Here is a 23,303-nt window from a genome sequence, read left to right as displayed (position 1 = left end):
TTTACATAAAATAATAATAATAAATATATAATAATAATAAAATTAATAATATTAATAATAATAATAAATGATAATATTAATAATAATTAATATTAACGAGCTATTTTAATTAACAAGCTTTATATTTAAAATATATATATATATATATATATATATATATATATATGTATATATATATATATGTATATATATATATATATATATATATATATATAGATCTAACTTTTATTATGTTAAATGGTTTTAGATATTCATATTTTTATATTTTTTTAATGAAAAAAATAAAGTAATTAATTATATATTTCTTCCATAAATATCATTTAACTAATAATTTAATATTGATGAACAGAGTTTGTTGGGTCGTTGACGAGTTCTTTCGTTGTTCATCGACGTTTCTAACCCAAGCAATCGAAATTTCTAAAAAATTCGATCTTTGAGCAATGTTTCGGTGATATCGAGTCGTGCTCTGACGCTTTCAAGTGGATCGGGCGAGGGAGCATTTGACATTCTTCCGCGAGACTACAAAGTCAGTCCCAGATCTAACATCGCAATAAAAAGACGCACATTTTTTTCTTTATATTTTATTCCATTATTTAGTTATAATAAATCGTTATATGAAAATACCGCATTTTACCCATGTACCACTTTCCCTGCACCTCCTCCAACTAATCGATATTTGTTCGACGAAGCATCCACAGAGCTATTTATTTTAGAATGCTTCGTTAATAAATGATGCTATTTTGTCCATCATTGTGATATGAGAACCTTCTATGTAATGAATTTGCACTGCACTTTCAGTAATCTAAAAGTAATTTCTCTTAAAAAAATATCTTAAAAATGATAAAATGTGTTAGGCTTTAATAAAAAAGTTACCTTATGTAGACCATAATCCTCTTCAGGAAAAGTGAAAGGTGTAAGTGTAGGTTTTAATAATATTACAGATGATTTTATGCGTGACAATGAAGATATATCATAATCTTGTGAAGCAATTATATGATCGTAAACCGTTGTATATAAGAGTTTTTGATTTTCAACACTTAACGTATTAATCTTCTCCGAAAAGCGAGCAGTAATTAGTTCTAATTTTTTCTCCCATGTACTGCACTCTTTCAGGTCTAACGCAATCTGCAAATAATGTAAATAATGTAAATATTCTATTTTTAGTACAATAATAAGAAAGTTTATATTGCATTTCCTGGAGATACTGTATTCTATATGTCTGTATATATGTATTCTGTATGTCTATATTCTTATTGCTTAACTATTTTTTTACTGTTTTTGAATTACGTAAGTCAAATTAGTTTATCTTTTAATTATTAGCAATAACTTGTAATCAAGAATTTCTGTTATAATTTGACACCCATTTTACATATATTCTGAAATATACTATACATTTCAATCGTAAATATTATATAATTCTTAGGTACTGTTATTATTATTATCATTTTTAATTATCAATAAAATGTTAAAAACATCTTTCTGTAATCTGTATTATATATAAAATTAAATAATAAAAAATATTTTTATCATTTAAAAATATTTATAAGACTTTTAGAACAATATTCAAATAATTTAATAATGTATTTTATATACTCTTTTATATTAACTGTATGTAAACCCAATTAATTAAATTTTATAATAAAAAGTCATAATGTGATTTTGATAATTGACTTACCATTTCATTGTCAGATTCGAGATATAGTTTTAGAAGATAAAGTAAAATATCATTTTCCAATTCTTGTTGCGAAGTATGATTAAAATATTTTTTATTCAAAAATTTTGTCCAATCAGGTGCTCCATCTATAAGTATTAACCGACCAATGAAATTCTTAGCTTCTAATAATCTTGCTAATTCGATAGCAATTAAGGATCCAAATGAATAACCCACTATTAAAAATTCTTTTTGATCTTTCATTTTCTCCATTACATACTAAAAAATAAACATAAGAATATGAAATAGTATGTAAAAAAAGTGTTAGGATGTGTATAATTAAATATTGTTGTTTAAATAAACAACAATTTAAATAAAAATATCAAACAGATTAGCTTATAATTTCGTACAGGCAGAAGATACGCAGCTGATTTCATTACTGAACGAGTAACATCCGGCATATTAATTGCACCGTGTTGCAAACACATTGCCATAGATTTAATTTTCGATTCCATCAGTTTATATATGCTTGCAGATCCGTCGATTCCTGGTATAAGAAATATTATGTTTCCAGTAACTTCCGTTTTTGTATCAAGTTCTACATAAATATTTGGACTTAAGTCAGAATCCTTAAGTTTTTGTGTAAACATTTCAAAACTGTCTAAAATATTTGTAGCAGCTTCAATAACATCATACGTCTTTCCTTGCTCGGTTGCATTTATCATTTTTCTAAGCGCAGCAAAATTGAGGTTTCGAATATCTCTTTCTGTCAATAAAATATCAAATTCTCTCTCTAAGGTTTGTTTAATTTCTACTGCCATCATTGAATCCACGCCTAGTTCAGCCAGTGGTACATTTGGCGCCACTATGTTTAAATTTTTAAATCCTATTTTAAAATTAAAATATTTTGATTTGATTTTTATCAAACATTATTTTCTTTTAAAACAATATAATAATTATTAAATCTTACATTTCTTGTAATATTTTTAATGCATAATGTTTTGTTATAAAATTTTTATATTACAATTGCTACATATACTTACCCATAATATTTGCAATTGCTTCAAGTGGATTCATTGCTTGACTAGATATTTTTTTCTCAGCAACAACCATACTGCTTACAATTGACCGATCTTGTAGCAGAAATATTTCTAATGTGTCCAAACAAGAAGATATTTTTTGTTGCAATGTACCTCCAATAACAAGTTCTTTGTCATCTTCTCGCATTTCTGCGACAAGCCCAACTTCACCAATTGCGCCCCACTGTATAGCCAAACCATGTAAACCTTCTTTTTTTCTTCTTTCACAAATTCTTTCCATTACGGAATTTGCCATTCCGTAATTTGTTTGGCCTGCGTTACCTCTTCCGCATGAAACGGAAGAGAAAACGACAAAATGTCGAAGTTGAGTGCAAATAGTTCTCGATAATTCGTCCATCTTCTTCGTTGTCCATGCCTTTGACACGAAGGTTTCTTCGAATGTTTGTGAGGATTGATTCTTAAACATATCATCTTTCAAAACAACTGCGAGATTGAATATAGCATCTACAGGACCTTGTTCTTCGGCAAATTTTAATATATATTCACAGTCTCTATATCTCGAAGTATCAACAGCTGTAACGATTTGTATATTTACACCGTAAGATTGCCATAACGTTACTCTTGATCGCTGATATCCGTTTTTTATTCCAGTTCGCGAGGTTACTACTAGATTTTTTGCACCACGTAGAATCAACCAATCAATTAATTCTAAACCAAAACCACCTAGACCACCTAAAACGATATAGCATTTGCGTTCCAGGCAGTAGTACCGGGGATGTGCAAGTATAGGCGCATCCAAGGGTTCATTTTCCTTTCGAATTTTTATTATTATCTGCAAATAATATTGATCAATACAATATTATATTATATTTTGAAATATATATATATATATATGAAACAGAAATCGAAGACACACAGTTTCTATTTACATATAATATTAAAGATAACACAAAACAAAAAACTGTTTGCATTTTTTGAGAATTTAATATTTCAATTCAAATTAATCTTTATATTGTAGGTATACTAAAATATGATCATACCTTGCCAATATGTTTTCCAGCAGCCATATATCTAAACGCAGTTTCTATTTCATCCCTTTCAAAGACTTTTCTGCATAACGGTTTGATAGCCCCTTTCTTTATCCCTTCTATTATTATATTATACAATAAGATTTTATCCTCTTTTTTTGCACAAAATATCCAATTATCCAATGTTATACCATGGAAACTAATGCCTTTTGAGAATGCAAATATTTCTAAAGAATTATTAGAAATCATATCAAACTTTCCAATTTCGAGGAAACGACCACCTTTCGCTAAACAACGGATGGATGTTTGCAATTTTTCTTCAGCTAAAGAATTCAATACGATATCCACTCCGCGACCTTTTGTCTTCTGGATAATCATTTGTTCAAAACTCGTGTCTCGAGAATTTCCAATATGATCCTCGGGAATAGAGGGAAATGTTTCTCTTATAAAATTTCGTTTCTCGCTACTTCCAACCGTTGTAAATATTTCGCAACCTTCGTAAAGCGCAAGGTGAATTGCTGCTTGCCCAACGCCTCTTGTACCAGAATGAATTAATACTTTGTCGCCTTTCTTCATTTTACCTCTCAAATATAAAGCGTAATAGCATGTGCTATATACGCAAGGGACTGTCGCGGCGTCTTCCATCGTCCACTGGTCAGGTATGACCCAACTGAGATATTTATCAGCTATGTAAACATTTGTAAATCCGCTAAAAAAAGATTTAAAAAAAGATTATATAATAAATTATTTATTATATTAAAGTTACATTTAAAAAAATCTTTTTATTTTGAATGATATTCTATATATAGAAAATTAAAAAGAAATATGCAAAATATAACAATTCTTTTATTTATGTACTTCATCAAAAGTTTATTTTAAATTTAAATATAAAAGAATTATTTTAAACAATTTATTTATTAAAAATACATTAATCGAAATTCTTTGTGTGTGCGTATCATTATCTTACCTATTTGGACACATTCCCATTACTCTTTGTCCATTTTTATTAAAACCAACAAATTCCATTCCGATTAAGGAACTATTATTTTGTTCAAAAGGTGCGACGGAAGTCGAAATGAGTCTACCGCTAGCTATCATGACATCTCTAAAATTAATAGACGCATAGACTATTCTTACCAGATTTTCTTCATCATTGTTGACCAAAGATATCATGCTTTGCATCCAACAAAAAGTGCTGAGATCACCTCGCACCTAAATTAAATAAATGTAATAAATCATTTTAATTTATTCAAATTAAATTTTATTAAATCATTATTTAATTTAAAAATAAAATTATCACGAAATATTATTACAATTTTTCTAAATACCGAATCTTCTTAACATACCATTTGAGAAACATAAGCACTCTTTACGAGTTTTGGTTGGGGTAATGGTAATGGAAAATGTCTGTAAGAACCCCAAATGCTTCTGGAACGTATAACATTGATGGGTAAATCCAGTTGTAGCTGGCTTCTATACAACGGTTCTTGCAATGAAAAAGTAGGTGCATCTTTATCTTGAATAAATACACCTCTAATCATTTTACCGCCCGGTTCTTTTCGCAAACAATTTACAAGGCCGATTAGTCCGCATTCAAAGTCCCCTTCTGCGACGACTATAATTTTCGTAGTTTCATTTTCAATGTTCATGAATGATTTAAGCCTGTCTATCCATGAAAATTCATAATTATTTATATGCACAATCTGTTGACTCCTTTCAATATCATGTATTTTTCTTAATAATATAATTGTCTTGTCGTTGGTGCGTTTCTCCAAAATTACTTTTAATCCATACTTATCCAGACATGAGTAGTCGTAGATAGCATCCAACTCTTCGAATGTTAGAAGAAATCCTTTTGGCATTATGACAGATAATAATCGTTCATATAATTCGTGTTTATTTTTTGTTAAAATTTCGTAACCTATAATCATCAAACAATTTTCACTTTTTGTCAGTTTATCAAATTCTATTGTAGAAATATTGTCAGACAAAGTGATATCTTTGAATCGCTCGTGTGTTGCTACCAGTTTGATATCGGGTTGAATTTGCGGTAAATCTTCCAGAACTTTATTCACAAATAAACAATTCAAATTCTCCGGCATCACTTGATCGCTATCCTCTACAAATTCCATGATTTTTACGTTTATCATATTGCAACACTCGAGCGCAATGTGCACGGACATTCTTGTTGTATCCTCTAAGGACATTACATCTAAATCTCGATGAGCAACAAACTTGTATTCTTCAAGAACGGGATCAATTGCTCTTTGTTGGCGAGATATAACTGTAGCCAAAATGCCGCTTATTTCAATTCCTCCGGATATTAAAGCATTTAAATGCTTATAATTTTGTACAAGAACTTCTGCAATATAGAACAATAGCGCATATTTTATATAGATATATTTTTCGAAAAATAATACAAAGTTAAATATTGTGCTCATTTATAATTACTGCAAACATACGTTTCTCTTCATTTGGAAGCTTTTCGATTTGTTTTATATGAGATTCTGGATCGATTACTACTTTACGAATTCTTGTTGGTACAAAAAGACTTCTCGAATTCAGTCCTAAAATCATCATCTGTAACATGTTATCCATAAATGTTACCCAGTTGTCAGTCCAGACAATGTGACCATTCTTTCCCCTAATTGACGCGCTTTTTAGTCCACGAAATTCGCCGGTATATTGATAACCACGAAGCTTCAATTCTTTATAGATATCTTTCGTACTCATCACCTCTTCATCATTGTCATTTCGATCAATAAATGTAGTACATATTTTCTCGTCTTCAATATTAATTGGAATTCGTACTGTTCCAGTAACGACAGTATTGTTTCCTTCAATTATTTCGAATTTGTTACTACCTGTAAAAATATCGATATCAATTTTTGTAAACGTAATTTATAAGAACGCAGTTGATGCTAATAGTACATTTTCTGCTCAAATCTGCAGTCACTCTATTGACAGATTGCTCTAACGGTTTATTTGTTAAATACAAGATTTTTCTGAATTTATATTTTATATAATCTTTCCTCTCATTCATATTTTACATAAACTTTTTTTATTTTTTTGTATATATAATTTGCAAAATTAATTTAATTGTACAAGTTACCCTTTTGCATCATAAGAGTTAAATCGATCGAACTTTGTTTTGGTAATATTGTAGAACGTAGAAAATTGACATCTTCAAATACAATTGGTATATCGATATAACATTGTTTTTTAACCAGCCAACCATTTGCCATATAAGTAAAAGATAACCCGTCGCAGGTAATAATTTTTTCCATTAATGACATGTCCAGTCATATATGTAAATTCTTCGTCGAAAACATCAATAGTAACAATTACTTCCCCTTTGTCAATTGTTTTTTTCCCAGTATAACGAAATATATACCAATCTTTGGAATGATCCCATCTACAAAAATGTCATCAATTCAACAATGTATAAAATATTAATTTGTCTTTACATCACCATTAAAAATACGTCAACTCAATCTTCTGCTTGTTAAAATTTCACCATTTATCTAATAACGAATATAATTGAAGAAACTTGTGTTACATTTACCTTATAAGATGAGAAATCATTGGTGTACCACGACTTACAGGAAATTTAACTTCCGGATATAAATTTGCGATTTTTGGCTGTAATCCTGCATTATAAAGTTTTCCAATTCCATGCAAAAATGTTTCAACATTTGGTTTGTGAGAAAATTGTTCTAACGCGACATTTGTCACTGTTGTTTCTAAGGAATCATTAAGAATATATTGTAGAATGTTGTGCGATGCTATCTCAATTGTCACTGCATTGTTTGGAATAAAGCGCAGACTTTTTGAGAATAATACTGGAGCTAGCAGATGGTGTGCATAATATTTTGCTAGACTTAATTTTGGAGATGTATTGAACCATTCATAAGATTTATTCACACTCAACCATTTTGAACTTGGAGACACCTGTTGCGGCAATATTTGATTCAAGTATTCCAAAAGTTTAACTCTTGCCGGCTCGACGTAACGACTATGAAAAGGTATACTTCCGAATGAAATTTCTTTTACAGAAATATTTTCATTCTAAATAGGAATAAATTTTGTCATTTATTTAAAATTTAATATATAATTATAAATATATAAATATATTATTTAATAATATTTGAGTGTTTTCACAAACCTGTAACTTGGCGAGAAATGTTCTTACAGAGTTCTTTGGTCCACTTACAATAGAATTATGTAAATTATTGTAACAAGCTACATCAATATCCGATGGACAGATATTTTTCATAATTTCGAAATTGAGATTAATTTCAGCCATTAAGCCATCTATTATTTTTGACTTAAAAATGCTAAGCCGACATAATATGCCAACATGATTGTTTCATCAGCCGTCAAGCATCCATCGACATATCCACAGATTAATTCGCCAATGGAATGACCCATTATAATATCAGGAGTGATACCAATGCTTGTTAAAAGATCAATTATTCCGATCTGCCATACATATTATTTTTATTATAACTTTCTAATGCTTTTTCGTTGAATAAGATAATATTATGAAATGTTACAAATATAACATTCTGCATATAATCATGCAACAGGTTTTTTTATTTTAATTATATATTTTACAAATAACTTTAGTTTTTTATAAAATACTGATCTTTAAATATAAGACTCTTTGTAAAAAAAATTAGACAATACAAAAAATCCTGTAGCTTACATAGAAGATATACGTCATTTCATAAGTAATGCAAATTACTATGAATGTCTGTTAAATTTTTGACTACAAAGTATTGATCTTGATATACGATCATAGATCTTCACGCGTCATATCCCTAAGGCGTTTGCAGAAGCTATTTCTAACACTCGTCAATTCACAATGAACACGCATTATAGAAGTTTTAAGCGACGTTTTGCTTTCTCGAGTCCTCCACTAAATTGTCTAAAAATTTCGTTGGGATTACATCATGCATTCGCGGCGTTACAACATTGAGCATTACTTATGAAATGATCCTCGTATTTTATTTATAAATATATGTTTATACCTGTAACCCAATAAGGCCTACGAATAAATGGACTACATTGTCGACAATATCTTTGTTTTTATTTATTATTATATCTGTCACCGATATATTGTAAGGTCTTAAAATTGTGTCGCATTTCTGGATCGCGTTAGTAAATGCTGGAAATTTCATTAAAGCTCGACCTATCAATATTTAAAAAATCAATATAATTACATTATTTCGTAATGTTTTGTAATACATTCTCTTAAATAATATTTTTGCTAAAAAATTGATCTAAAACTGTATCAATAAAATCTCGGGAAATTGTTTATCTTGATTTTGCACTTTCTTCCTACAGTATTATTACTATATTTTGTATATTTTAGTTTAATCAGATTTAGTTATCATACTTAATAAATGTATGTCAAAAAATTACAAAGTTTGCAAACTGGAGATATTATATCTGTGTTTTATATTTCAATTATACTTAAGAATGTCAACATATGCAAAAATTAAAAATTATTAAATGTTAATTGCAAACAATTATGTATGTTATATTTTAATAATTCTTAAATATTTTTGTAATATTATTGTAATATAAAATTTGTGCGATTTACTTACCCATGTTAAAACACTGAGATCCAAGTCCCGAAAATATGAAACAAATCGGTCTTTTCGTACGTACATTGCGTTCTATTTTAATTATTGCATTATCGGATATGTTAGATCCAGCAATAATGTATCCTCTGTAGGAATGTCCTTTTATATTGTCATTATGAATACGATGTAGCAGAGAGATATATTCTACATCTATCGACCGACTTTGTACCTATAGAAATATTATTACTAAACTAATCGTAAGTATACGACAATTATGTTATATTTATAATAAACTATTCTTAAAATTAATTTTTTTTTTAAACTCAAAGTTTATGTGTATGTAAATTAATGTGTTTTAATTCAATATAATTAAATATAATTTAAGTTATATAATAATGACTTTTTAAAATTCTTTATATAAATTTAAACACTCTCTTAAATTTTTTCTGTTTTTCATTTCATAATAATATTTTATTTTATTATTTTTGTTCATTATTTAATATTTACATATTTTTTATAGTACTATATCACTACTATTTCAAAGGACTACATATAAGCATTATATTGTGTAATTTTTTTTTTACTTTTTTTATTGTAGTATATTATCATATATATATTTTATGCATTAAATACATTTTATCGTGTATATGTTTCATATGTTTGTATATTTGTGTACAATACATATGCAGTTATTCTTTATCATTTGTTATTAACAACAGATCAATTTTGTAAATATCTTAAAATAACAGAAATAATATATAAAGTCAAATTCAAACAAAAATAATTAGCAAATAAGAGCCAGCGCTGGAATTGGTGCGCATACTTTATTTAAATATTAAATTAATCTAGTGCCGAATTTACGACATTACAAAATTGAACGAACGTTTCGGTCCTTTTTTGGGACCTTCTTCAGCGTGAAAATTAGACGCAAACATATAATTAAATCGGCGGGTGAATCTAAGCGAACTAATCCATATCAATTGTATCTTAATAATATGCATTGATTCGTTATCACCAAGATATCATAAGCGCCTTTTTCTCTGATGACATGAGAATCTCAATTATTTAAACCTGACGGTTCACATCTCTCCCAAGTTGGCAAACCAGGAAGTGCATGACACGTTATGTTATCAAATCATTTCAATAGCAAACCTGCTGGAATTAACAAGGTGGGTTGAATTTAACATAGAGGGTATAATACTTAAATCCCTAAATTTTCTTATTCAAAGACAATCATTTATCCTTTCAAAAATTAAACAATAAATAAAAAAGAATGACGAAGCATAAAAAACTGTCAAAAATAAAAGTAAATAAAATTAAAAATTAATGATGAATAAATAAGTTAGAAATAAATAAACATAAATAAATAACTGATTAAATGTTGGTAAGTGAATATGTCAGATATATAAAATATAATCATAATACGTTAAACCAAGGTATGTCATAGATAAATAAACACAATAAAATTACAATAATCTGCCAATGACCACTCTTAAGGTAGAAAACTGACGAGATATAATTAATGTGTGATGTCATTTCCTTAACATATCTTGGTGTACATCAAACTGGATCGAAACGACCATCTTCATCGGGATCTCAATATGTACTGACAAATTTTCAACATTGAGAACGATACGTTGGGAGCGCCAAACAACAGTTATTGAATATTAAAGTTTTGACATTTTATCGATGACGGTCATATACATGTCGGGTAGGCATTCTGTGTCTGTTTTGTAAATTTAGACTATTCGGTCTCTTCAGACAGAGCATTTTTATTATCTCATCCCACATTTCATTCTAAAAACATCAATCTTATTATATAGATTCTGTTTAATAATTCCTACCCCTTACCTTTCAGTTTCGAGACTATTCATCATCGGCACAAAATGTTATTTAATAAGTCACATTATGTAAAAATGAATAATAATACAAAGGACTAACCCAAGACTGTTTACTTCACAATTCCGTACATTCCATCTATATCGAAACGGTTCATAAATATCACAAAAGATCTCGAGGTTAAATTATCTTATTTCAGTCTTAATAAATTGCATAAATATATTAAAAAGCACAAAGACATTACCCTAAAATCCCTTTGTAAAAATATTGTGTATAGGATTGGGTGTATGGATTGCAACGCATAGGATCCTACATAGGACAGACACGCAGACAATTGTCAAAAAGAATTTCAAAATCGTAATCACATAAAAAGCAACATAACGGTTCAATCAGTTGTTACCGATCATAGGATAAATTTTAATCATGACTTTAATTGGCAGAACGTGGAAATTTTAGATAATGAACCATCTCTTCATAAACGATTGTTGTCAGAGATGATTTTCATAAAAAAAACAAGTAAATAGTCTAAATTTACAAACAGACACAGAATGCCTACCCGACATGTATATGACCGTCATCGATAAAATGTCAAAACTTTAATATTCAATAACTGTTGTTTGACGCTCCCAACGTGTCGTTCTCAATGTTGAAAATTTGTCAGTACATATTGAGATCCCGATGAAGATGGTCGTTTTGATCCAGTTTGATGTCCACCAAGATATGTTAAGGAAATGACATCACACATTAATTATTTCTGACAGTTTTTATACTTTGTTATTCTTTTTTATTTATTGTTTAGTTTTTGAAAGAACAATTGATTGTCTTTGAATAAGAAAATTTAGGGATTTAAGTATTATACCCTCTATGTTTAATTCAACCCACCTTGTCAATTTCAGGAGGTTTGCCATTGAAATGATTTAATAACATAACGTGTCATGCACTTCCTGGTTTGCCAACTTGGGAGAGATGTGAACCGTCAGGTTTAAATAATTGAGATTCTCATGACATCAGAGAAAAAGACGTTTATGATATCTTGGTGATAACGAATCAATGCATATTATTAAGATATAATTGATATGGATTAGTTCCCTTGGATTGACCCGCCGATTTAATTATATGTTTGCGTCTAATTTTCACGCTGAAGAAGGTCCCAAAATAAGGACCGAAACGTTCGTTCAATTTTGTAATGTCGTAAATTCGGCACTAGATTAATTTAATATTTAAATAAAGTATGAGCACCAACTCCAGCGCTGGCTCTTATTTGTTAATTATTTTTGTTTGAATTTGTATTTAATAGAGCCTGTACATTTTGTTTATTTTAATATATAAAGTAATTATAAGAAAAATTTGATCATTTATGAAATAAATTATAATGTGTACTTACGTCATCTAATATAATTTTAACCGCTTCCTCCGTACATCCAGAAATAGCTACAAGTCTAGGTAAATTATTGTCTGCTTCATTGTTGATTTTAATTTTTGGATTTGGTTTCAGTAATATATGGCAATTAGCACCGCCAAATCCGAAAGAATTAATACCGATAAAACCATCCTTATATTCTGTCGGTTCAGTGATTATTTTTACTCTTCCTTCAATGATAGCAGGCATATTCTTTCGTGGACGTTTAAAATGTATAGTAGGTGCTAGTATACCAGTTTCCATCGCTATTAAAATCTTTACTCAAAAATAACGTTTAAATAAGAAAATAATGCATTAGCTTACATATAGCATTAGATTATATAGTTTTGTCAATCCTATTTTGTTGTAAATTTACCTTTGCAATTTGACAATGACCGCTAGTAGCTTCTGCATGTCCAATATTCGACTTTACTGAACCCAATAACAAAGGTAGCTGTCTTTTAGCGCATAAAGCTTCATCTATGGCTCGAAGTTCCACAGGATCGCCCGCTAGAGTACCAGTTGCATGAGCCTCTATGTAAAATAACTCAAGAGGCGAAATATCGCAATCTTCGTAAAATTCTTCCAATAACATTTTTTGTTTGTCAAATGATGGAAAGGTAATTCCTTCTTCTTTAAAACCATCGCAGTTGGTTTTTCCATAGACAAAAGTCGCATAAATTCTTCTTGCATTTTTTGCTTTTTGTAGGTACATTACTGCAGCTGAATCACTACGCATGTAACCACTACCTTCTTCATCGTAAGGTTTACAATAACCATCAGTAGATAGAACTCCTAAAACAATCAGCAGTTTATTTGTTTCAATCAATATAAATGATTGATGTATTTTGTTTAAATATTTTACTATTTAAGAATGTAACAACTTTGAACGCAGTAATATTATCTTCCATATACCCAGGCAAAAAAACTGATGAGTGACAGAAGGAATAATACACAAATTTATGCTAGCGACAATAGCCGCTTCGCAAATGCCAGATCGAATCATCCTGTAAGCTTCCATTGCGAAATGACTCGAGCTGCATGCAGAATCGATGTTATATATTGGTCCAGTAACGCCGAGCCAATAAGAAATTCTGCTTGCTATCATATTCTTAGAGCATCCAAGAATGGGTAATCCAGCAATCTATTAACAATTATATACAGTTTTCATATTAAAAATGTTTTCTCTCCATATCTTTTGTGTTAATATCTTTTTGTATATGTATATTTAAATACTTTTAGAAACGCGTGTTTCTTTTATCGATTTTTAATACTTAAATTATTAAATAACCATACAATGTGAACCACATACTTGAGGTTTTTCGTATATCAAATCTAAGGCTGATTCAGAAGCATTTATTGCTGTGATAACACTCGTATTTGTTCCTTGCAGTTCTGCGGGATTTACACCCGCATCAATAATTGCTTCATAGGTATGCTCAAGTAACATTCTGCATCCAGGATCAAGTACATGAGCTTCTTCGGTCGATATGTTAAAGAATTCAGAGTCAAATTTTTCTATATTGTTAATTTTTCCTATTCGAGCAGGCATTTCATAGATATCTGTTAAGATTTAAAATAATTTGAATAAAAATAATAATAATAAAATAAGTAATATTATCATATAATAAGTAATGTTATCATATAAGTAATATTGTCACATTGTTATATGATAGATAGTTAGACTAAAATATTTCTAAAGACATATTTTATATACAGAGTGTCTTACAATCTCCGCATAATATTTTATTAGCATATTTTATAAGTAAATGTTGAAAGATTGTAATGCCAAATTAAATATACCCGTCACAAGTGATAGATCGAAATATGCGAACGTGCAAACGTGCTAACGAGCGAGCGATCGAAAATGTGATAGCGCTGGAAACGAGCACACTGGCGAACAATACTTTGGTGAGAAAACACGTGCAATCGAGACTAGTAAAAACCGTTACGTGGCTTTATGCGAACATTGTGTTAAATATTTTTTTTGTTTTATTATTCTTCGATTAAGGCTTTTCATTAAAGTAATTCTTTTGTTTAAAATCAAATGTGTTTATTTCTAATAAACTTTTCGTCTAAAATATCAGTAAATAAAGTCAAAAATTCTAATACAAAAATTGCAATAATTTTTGAATCAAAAGCAATCAAAGTTTATCAAAGATATTGCGTAAAACTCGCGCGCTCATGCTCGTAATTACATTTACATACATACCGATCTGTCATCTATTATTGATTTTTTCAAGTCAAGTGATATTGATTTTTACTGCACAACTAATTTTATTTTATCGTTTCCTATGTATTACGCGATATCATTGGTTAACTTTGCTTATAATTCACTTATAACTCAAAAACTATTGCAGTCTCAAAATTATTGCGTTAGAATTTTTGACTTTATTTTACCCCTAGAACACATTAATAAAATATTGTACGAAAATTGTAAGATACTCTATAATTTTATTTATTTATGTATAGATTTTTTCAAAGTTTATTTTCGAAAATTGTATTATTGTATTACAGTTAGTCCAGCGTTGATGATCGCTCGAACCAAGATCCATTTTATTGAAAATATTATCCTGAAATTCTTTTATATTGTCAGAATTAGGAAATCTTCCGGCAATACCAGAGATAACTATTTCTTCTTTAGCATCAACACTGACATATGGATTGAACCGCTTGTTATTTTCCATCTTTTACAAATTCAAATAATTCTGAAAAGAGATATCAGAACTTTATTTGAGAATTACATGTATAAGATGTCTATAAAGCCTGTCTCCATCATCTATATTTCGGGAACGGTTCAAAATTATGAAAAACTGCAAAATACATATCGATCATTTTGAGAGACTAATTTTTTTTTAAGGAGGGAATTCAGTGTAAAATCAAAAAAACTATATTTAAGAATTTTTTTCTGATAAATAATTGATTTTTTTTTCAAATCACTTTATTAGCATCACAAAGTACATAATTTAAACTACTTTTTGTGAAATTTTTGTTAAAAAATATAAATATTTATAACTACAATAGCCAATAGTGCAAGTCGCTTTAGAAAAAACGGGCACACGCTTAGTGAGTCAATGAAAACTGAAGCAAAAAATCAAACATTTTCTTTAAATATAAAACAATAGCTTCAGTTGCACGTATGGATTTGAATAAAAAATTATTTGATACAAAAAAAATGACAGACTTTTGAAGAAAAAAGTACCAAAATTAATGAGATATTGATCTCTATTTTTTAACATTACAAAAGAACAAATTATTTAATCAAAAATTCCATACGTATTACTGAAGCTATTGTCTTATATTTTAAGAAAATGTTTGTTTTTTTTTTGTTTAAGAGTTTTTGTTGCCTCGTTATGAATGCGTCCGTTTTTTTTTTTAAGATTACTCACAATATAGGCTTTTATAACTATAAATATTAATATTAATAATTTGTAACAAAAATTTCACAAAAGATAGTTCAATCTCTATACTTTGTGATGTTAATAATGTAATTTGAAAAAAAAACTATTATTTACCAGAAAAAAATTGTTAAAAATAGATTTTTTTCAGCTGTTACGTTGGTTTCCCTTAAGGGGATTGGGGGAATTGTCTCTCCAAAGAAGTCCCTCCTAGAGGGACACCAACTCAAAACTTTCATTCCATATCTTAGTATATTGTTTGAAAAGGCATAAAAAAAATATATCAATCTCCAATTTGCGACAAAGAAGGCAAACTTTTCTTTTGCCTAAACCGGAGGTTGATCCGTTCAAGTGTTATGGTCAAAATTTGAAAAAAACTAATTTTCAAAAAATTGTTACTCTCATTTGGAAAATCTTAAAAAAGCATTCAAGAAAAGAAAGCGTTTGTTTTTTAAATTCTTTACATAAAAAAATTCAGATTAAACCTTGGTTTTTTTTTTTTTTTTTGAAAATGATACGCAAAAACTGTTTAATGTTTAATTAAAAATAATGCCAAAATTATTTTTTATATAAAATCTAGATCAAATCTGAATTTTTTTATAAAACAGACTTGAAAAGACAAACATTTTCCAATCTCAAACGTTTATTTAGGATTTTTCCAAATAGACAACAATTTTTTTGAAAATTGGCTTTTTTAAACTTTGATCTTAAATAATTCTTGAATGAGTTGACACGTTAATTTTTGATTTGACGCAAAAAAAATTTTTTGTTAAGCCCTTTTAAACGATATACAACAATATGAGAGATTTTATTTGAAATTTTTGAATTGAAGTCTCCCAGGGACACTCTCTTGGAGAGACGACTCCTTTAACTTTCTTAAAAAAGTAGCCTCTTGAAATGATCGAATACGTATTTCACATTTTTTTCATAATTTTGAACTGTTTCCGAAACATAGAAAGTAAGGACTTTATAGACATTCTGTACATGTAATTAGAATAACAAAAAATTAATCTTTAGCAACTATTTTTGAAATAACAGAAAATTTTTAGCAAAAATATAGAAACAAGTAAAAAATTGTGCAAATTAAAAACTTGCACATGGCTTCCTCATAATTTTATTTCCTTTTTTTATAATATCAGCAATCGTAATTACAAAACGTCAAATCATCAATATCAATCATATTTTAATGATATTCTATTCATGTAAAACAATTTAATCTAATATTTATAAAATTTGCAGAAATTAAGTCGTGAACAAACATTTATTGAAAAATTCAAAATTTCATAAAAAATGAACCGTTTCAACAATTCTAATCAAATTCAATACCAAACATGCTTTAATAATATTCTATTCATATAAAAAAGATTTAGACAAGTATCTCAAAATTTGCGGAAGTTAGAAAAATTTTTAAATTTTTCAAAACATCCTTTTTTGAAGAATTTAAAATTTTATAAAAAATAAACCCCTTTATTGATCCTAGCCAAGTACAATACCAACCAATCTTGAACAACATTTTATTCATATAAAAAGTTTTAGCTCATTATCTTAAAATTTACGGCAGATACTCTAATCACGTCCTTTGGTGCACATACAAACATATATACACACATACTCGACATTTTGTAAAAATATGTTTTTTCGACGTTTTAGAACATTCTAAACACACTTGCATCAAAATTAGAAAAAAAAATTTTTCTACATAAACAAAACTTTCTCTATGAAGAAGCCAAAAGAGAATAACCATACAATTTTAAGTATATAAATATATATAATAAATATAAATATTATATTTATAAATATAAATTTCCAAATAAGTGCACTATTAAAAAAAATTGGAAACATTTTTATATCCTAAATATTGAGCTATTTTTAAATTGCAACTCGACGAAAAATCATCGTAAACAAAAGTAAAAAAAATTTCTTTTCTAAAAATGAGAAAATAAGAAATTTAGGCAAAATGTTGCAGTTCATCGTAATCACCGATAGCTTGTAAAAGGTGAAACTTCAAGCTTTAAAATGTTTATTTTTTTAATTTTTTATTTACGATGGTATTTTTGCCTAGTATTGACATCACTTTTAAAAAATACAGATTTAGTTTTAACTGTGTAACTCATTCAAAAGAAATCAAAATAAAAAATTTTCAAGAAAACATTTTGTGGGTAAAATGTTGTAGTTTATGAAACTAGAGAGAAATTTCTTTATACAGCTGCAGAGTGTCAAAAATATGTAATTTTAAGCTACAAAACAGTTCTTTTTTAAAGCACAGAACAAGTAACATAAAAAAATTTTCTAAAAGCACTGATAACGTGTTAAAGTTAAAACTTCAAGTTTCAAAATGCTTTTTTAATTCTTTGTCTACGAGAATTTTTTGTCGAATTTCAGCGGTTTGCAAATAACCCAATAATTAGGGTATGAAAAGTGTTTACTATTTTTTTCGAGTAATGTACATATAAAATAAAAGTTTTTCAAGTTCTTTTAATCAATGACTTAACTGTAGTATATAGTATATAAGATTGGTATAATTATACAAAATTTTAACATTATTATTTAGAAAATTGTTGATGAAGGAAAAATTCTTTCTCTAAAATAACTAATGACTGTGCAAATGTATCATTATTATGTCAGAATAATTATTAAAAGATATAAAATATTTTTATTGTTAAACAATGCAAAAAATTTTTGTATTTTGAGTTTCAAGGTATAGAAAAGCAGATTAAAGAAAAGAAAATTTGTAGAATAAAAACATATCACAGTTTAGACCAAAGTTAGACTAAAAAGAAAACTGATAAATATATAAGCTTTATTTCACGTATGCACTAATTGTGCTCACTATATTGTGCACATGATTCAGTTACATAAAAAAGAAAATCTTTGAGATAATTTCTTAAAAATTTTAAAAAATATGTGAAAAAGAAATATTTGTACTCACCACGTTCAATTTTTAATTAATTTTTTTATGAAATCAATATCTGCGACAATGTTATTAAGAACAAAACTTTAAAAAACTGCTTAATTCGATGACAATCTATATCGTAGAGCGAAACGTACTATCTGTTAAATCAGGTAAACTCTGCAATAACTACTCAATATATAGCAGTTTCACTTCCGGTAAAAATAGATAGTCATAGTCAATTTAATTATGTATTCAATTAAAATGCATTTTATGCACATTGTGTTAAAGTTCAACAGTTACGCATTCACAAAGCAAGAATATGCGTATTAAAGTAGAATTTTACGAAAGTATATTCAAATGCGAGATGCATTGTTTGTTTAAACTTTCATGCGCAGTTGTCAAGCATCAAATTATGCAATATATATATATATAATCTTTTATAAATACTGACAAAATTTTGAAAGAAATTAAAAACACATTTCGGAATTCATAATAAAACTATTTGTTTGCATTGAAAATGTTAAATTACTACTTAAATAATATTTTTGGTAAAAATTTTATCGCATTTAATGCTTTTAGTAACTTTTTCAAAAACATTTTATTTTCTTTAAATATTTCATTTTTTAATTAAACAAAAAATAAAAATTTGGAAATCATAAAAATGTGAAAACTAAAAAAACTATATGCATTTAAATAGATGTGTACATTTGTACATACATACACCGAAAGAAAAGTTTCTTTTGAATTAATAAATTTTGTTGAAACCAAAGAAATATAATGCTTGGAATAGTCCAATCATATTAATGATTTGAAATAACAAATATAATTGTTTGGTTACTAAATAATATATTTATTTACTTTAAATAAAATATTTTTATGAATGAATTTTACTTTTTCGTCAACTTAAACTATTATATTATTTTTTCAAATAATTTTACAGTTTTCTTTACATAATATTCTTGTTTTATTTAAAAAATTCATCATGTTACTTTGAGCAATTTAAATAAAGCTTGGAATAAATTAGATAAAGTTTGATTGTTTGTTACTGTATCTTTCTAATTAAATCTTTGCAGCATCTTAGGGCCATGGCATATAGAAAAACTTAACTTTACTTATTCAGACAATTTCTGTTGGAATAAATGAATATTAGATTACGTTTATCTATCCAATTTTCCAAAAATCAATTTATCATCTAAATTTTTCTTTTGTAAAGTGTATTAGAAATGAAATTGATAGAAATAATATTAGACGTTATTAGTCGCATTTTGCAGGCTTTATACAATATACAGGGTGTCCGGCGTCAATCGCATCACCAGACGAGATGGAGTAAAGAATCGCGCGCGCAAACTTCTCCGCGAATTAACGCTACAACCCGCGGATTCTAATAATTCACAGTACTTCGGAGTAGAATCTTATTGTGATCCAGAATACGAAAAGTTGTTTATAAATCACCATACCGCGACTCTCGCGATCGCGCAACGCGTCACCAAGTGCATAACTATTATCGAGTGGCCAGCCAAGTTAATCCCGATAACTATAGAGCGTCCAGCAGTTCCACTCCGCGAAATTAACGACAAGGACCCAAGGAAGGCCAGACATCCGTAAGCCAGGGCAGAAACCCCGTTTCCTCCATGCAACGTCATTAAAACATCGAGGAAAAGCCGAGCATCACAAGGTAGGAAATTATACTTATGCGGCTGCTATTATCGCCGAATTTATACTCCGCTTTATATTCTGTCTAGGGAAGGAACATAGCATTCGACCCAGAAATAATTCCCCAGTTATCGTATTTATTCCGTTGACTCGACGTATGAAGTTCCTTTAGGTAGCCTCCTTAATATATATATATATATATATATATATATATATATATATATATATATATATATAGATATCGGATTCATATTTTTGCTTAGATATGATATAGATAAAATACGTAAATATAACACACTAAATATGAAACATTTTCGAATATAAAATTGAATTCAAAATACTCCAAGATATCTCAGAAATCCTGTTTTCCTCGAGTTTCACTTTTACAACTTACCCTTTTTTTTGTGTGGCCCGATTTCACTTCGTGACCCATCCTTTGTTCCTCGAAGATTTTCACTTTTACGACGTACCTTCCGATTTCACTTCTATGACTCACTTCGTGCCTAACTCCGAGTCCCTTTTTTTGTTGAACCTTTGAGTTTCTCTTTTCTGACGCATTCCAAGTTTCACTTTTATGACTCATCCTTTTTTTTGCCTACATCTTGATTTCCCTTTTGACTCATCCTATCTACCGCGAATAGCTTGGCTTTTCCTGACGCTTCCTCTGTTCGTGTTTAATATTTATTTAAATGCACCGTCTTCGTTGAGACACCCCCTCCCCCTTTAACCGTGTATCCGTCGCGAATAATCTTGATCGCAGGGAAGAACCACGCGGTTCATTTGACCCGAAATTCGCGATCGTGTTCCGCGAAAATTTTCGAGCTCTGCATTCCTTTTCTCGCAGCCGGAATTCGCCGGGACGTAACACTTGCGCGCTCTCTCGACGAGCATTCGATTGGCGACGTATCGATCAACGAGGTCGCTGCTTCGCGAGTACACAATATCGTGCTCGCGGCAAGCCGCGTCCAACGGATTAACGCCTCGCGCTAATCTCTTAGCGAGACGGATGCAGAATTGATAGCCCGGTATTTTCAATTCGAAAGGCAACGCGTTTATCCCTCTGTTCATTAAACCCACACCGCTGATATCATCGGCCTTTCAACCTCGAAAATAGCATTCGCTGCAATCTTCAACGAATGATGCCGGTTTGTCGATGTGCGTTCGTTGCCAAAGACGATTGTATTGTTCTAGGCATCGACGGTAGAGCCGTACTTCTGGATCCGTTCTTGCATGTTCGGGCAATCTCTCCCAAACTCGTTCCACGTAGCGACCGAAATGTCGCAGCAAATCCATTTGGGGATAAACTGCAACTGCTCGGCAGTAAGCTCGAGAATATCACTGTTTAGTAATAAGATAAACATCTCGATCGACCGCGAATGAATCGTTACTGCGCGATCGACGACGATCGACTCGTATATAAATAAGGGAGTCTCGCTTTCGTTTCGCAAGTGTTTCGCACACGCGCGCAACGATTGAAAGGAATGCGGTTCGTGCGGCAATCGCGATAAAAGTGACGAATCTGGACGGTAAGACGCGATCGGACGGTAAGAGCGAAATCGCTATGGAGACCCGTTTCAAGCCGATCGTCGAGCCGCTACGCCGCATCGCCGAATGCGCCGAACGGGACAAGCTACACGCGAAGCGGCCGATGCTGAACCCGCGACGAGCGTTGAGGAAAAATGGAAGAGGGAGGAATCGCCGACGAGGGAAAAGCCCGAGATGAAACGAGTACGGGCGAGACGACGATTGGACGCTATCTCTATTCTATTAGACGCGTTTCCCGTCAAGAAAGATCCGCTCGCGTTAAACGAGGAGAAGATATTCGAAACCAAGAATTTCGAATCGCCCTCGACGCTCGAAACATCGGCTAGGCGAGTTCTTCGAACACCTCTATGTCAAATATTGCACGGTCAACTAGGATCATTGGGACGAAAATACGTGGGAGCTCTTCTCAGTGGGAAAAAGTCGAGCGAGATCGATCATGTTTATGAAGTGCGTTAGCGAGAACGGCGCGATGCTTGGAGACAAGCGTTTCGAAGTAGACGTTGACGAATCTATACTCATAAACAGAGTCAGATACGTTGCTATCGGATTATACGAATTGATCTTCAAGAGAACGCCCAAGAGAACGATTTTGCGTACATCGAAAATTAACGTATAGAAGTACACTGTTAACGACGAACGCTCACAGACATGGTTATAAAGCTAGTAACCCCACTTTAGGAAACACGGAATACAAGTACAAACATGTTATCGCTCGACTCTTACAGTACGCTGGTGCAAAGATGGGCGTGGGCCGCGTACCGTCGACTATGCGAGTCACGGGAAATAGAGTCAATTACGTTCATTGGAACAATCCGAACGAATTAGTGGATCGTTTGCGATTGCTAGATGTTTCGCGTCGAGCCGGAAACAACGCTCATGATAACAAGATTCTATCGATAATCGAGGAACTTCGCGAAGCGGGCGAGATTCTATAAATCGAATGGTCGCAGTCGCGCTTAAGGTACGCGCGATGTTCGTGAACAAATTCTGCATACCTCTGAAGAAACGCGACGATGAAGTCAAAACCGGAAGACTACGCCCGGCTATCCAATCTCTGCAAAATTACGTGCGCGATAACACGTTATGCGTAAGCTCTACTGTCGACTATGACATGAGAGAGCGAAAGTAAGACTTTGGTTCCGCCGGAGGATGACACTGAAGCGACGAGCAAGAGTTACGTCAAACTCGCGTTGCGCGCCGAGAAGAAGGACGAGATTGAGTATCGCGAAAACGCCGAGAAGATCGCGTCACGATTAAGAAAAGACA

At 30.3% G+C, this 23,303-nt stretch overlaps 1 protein-coding gene across 1 annotated transcript; it reads right to left on the bottom strand.

Moving 5' to 3' along the window:
* Nucleotides 1-369: 369 nt before the first annotated feature.
* LOC126854760 (fatty acid synthase-like) lies at nucleotides 370-19,212 on the bottom strand. Its single transcript, XM_050601777.1, is given in 23 exon segments — nucleotides 370-802; nucleotides 874-1,125; nucleotides 1,676-1,930; nucleotides 2,062-2,537; nucleotides 2,695-3,523; nucleotides 3,732-4,428; nucleotides 4,687-4,931; nucleotides 5,066-6,081; nucleotides 6,182-6,583; nucleotides 6,832-6,933; nucleotides 6,936-7,004; nucleotides 7,007-7,134; nucleotides 7,285-7,787; nucleotides 7,885-8,051; nucleotides 8,054-8,201; nucleotides 8,753-8,913; nucleotides 9,332-9,539; nucleotides 12,534-12,824; nucleotides 12,925-13,343; nucleotides 13,464-13,692; nucleotides 13,861-14,111; nucleotides 15,064-15,256; nucleotides 18,876-19,212. Coding segments are annotated over 22 exon segments (7,113 nt in total). The 5' UTR covers nucleotides 15,236-15,256; nucleotides 18,876-19,212; the 3' UTR covers nucleotides 370-709.
* Nucleotides 19,213-23,303: the final 4,091 nt, after the last annotated feature.

Source organism: Cataglyphis hispanica, chromosome 1, assembly GCF_021464435.1.
Source record: "Cataglyphis hispanica isolate Lineage 1 chromosome 1, ULB_Chis1_1.0, whole genome shotgun sequence".
In the NCBI taxonomy this organism is placed as follows: domain Eukaryota; kingdom Metazoa; phylum Arthropoda; class Insecta; order Hymenoptera; family Formicidae; genus Cataglyphis; species Cataglyphis hispanica.
This window is presented reverse-complemented; position numbering and strand designations above follow the sequence as displayed.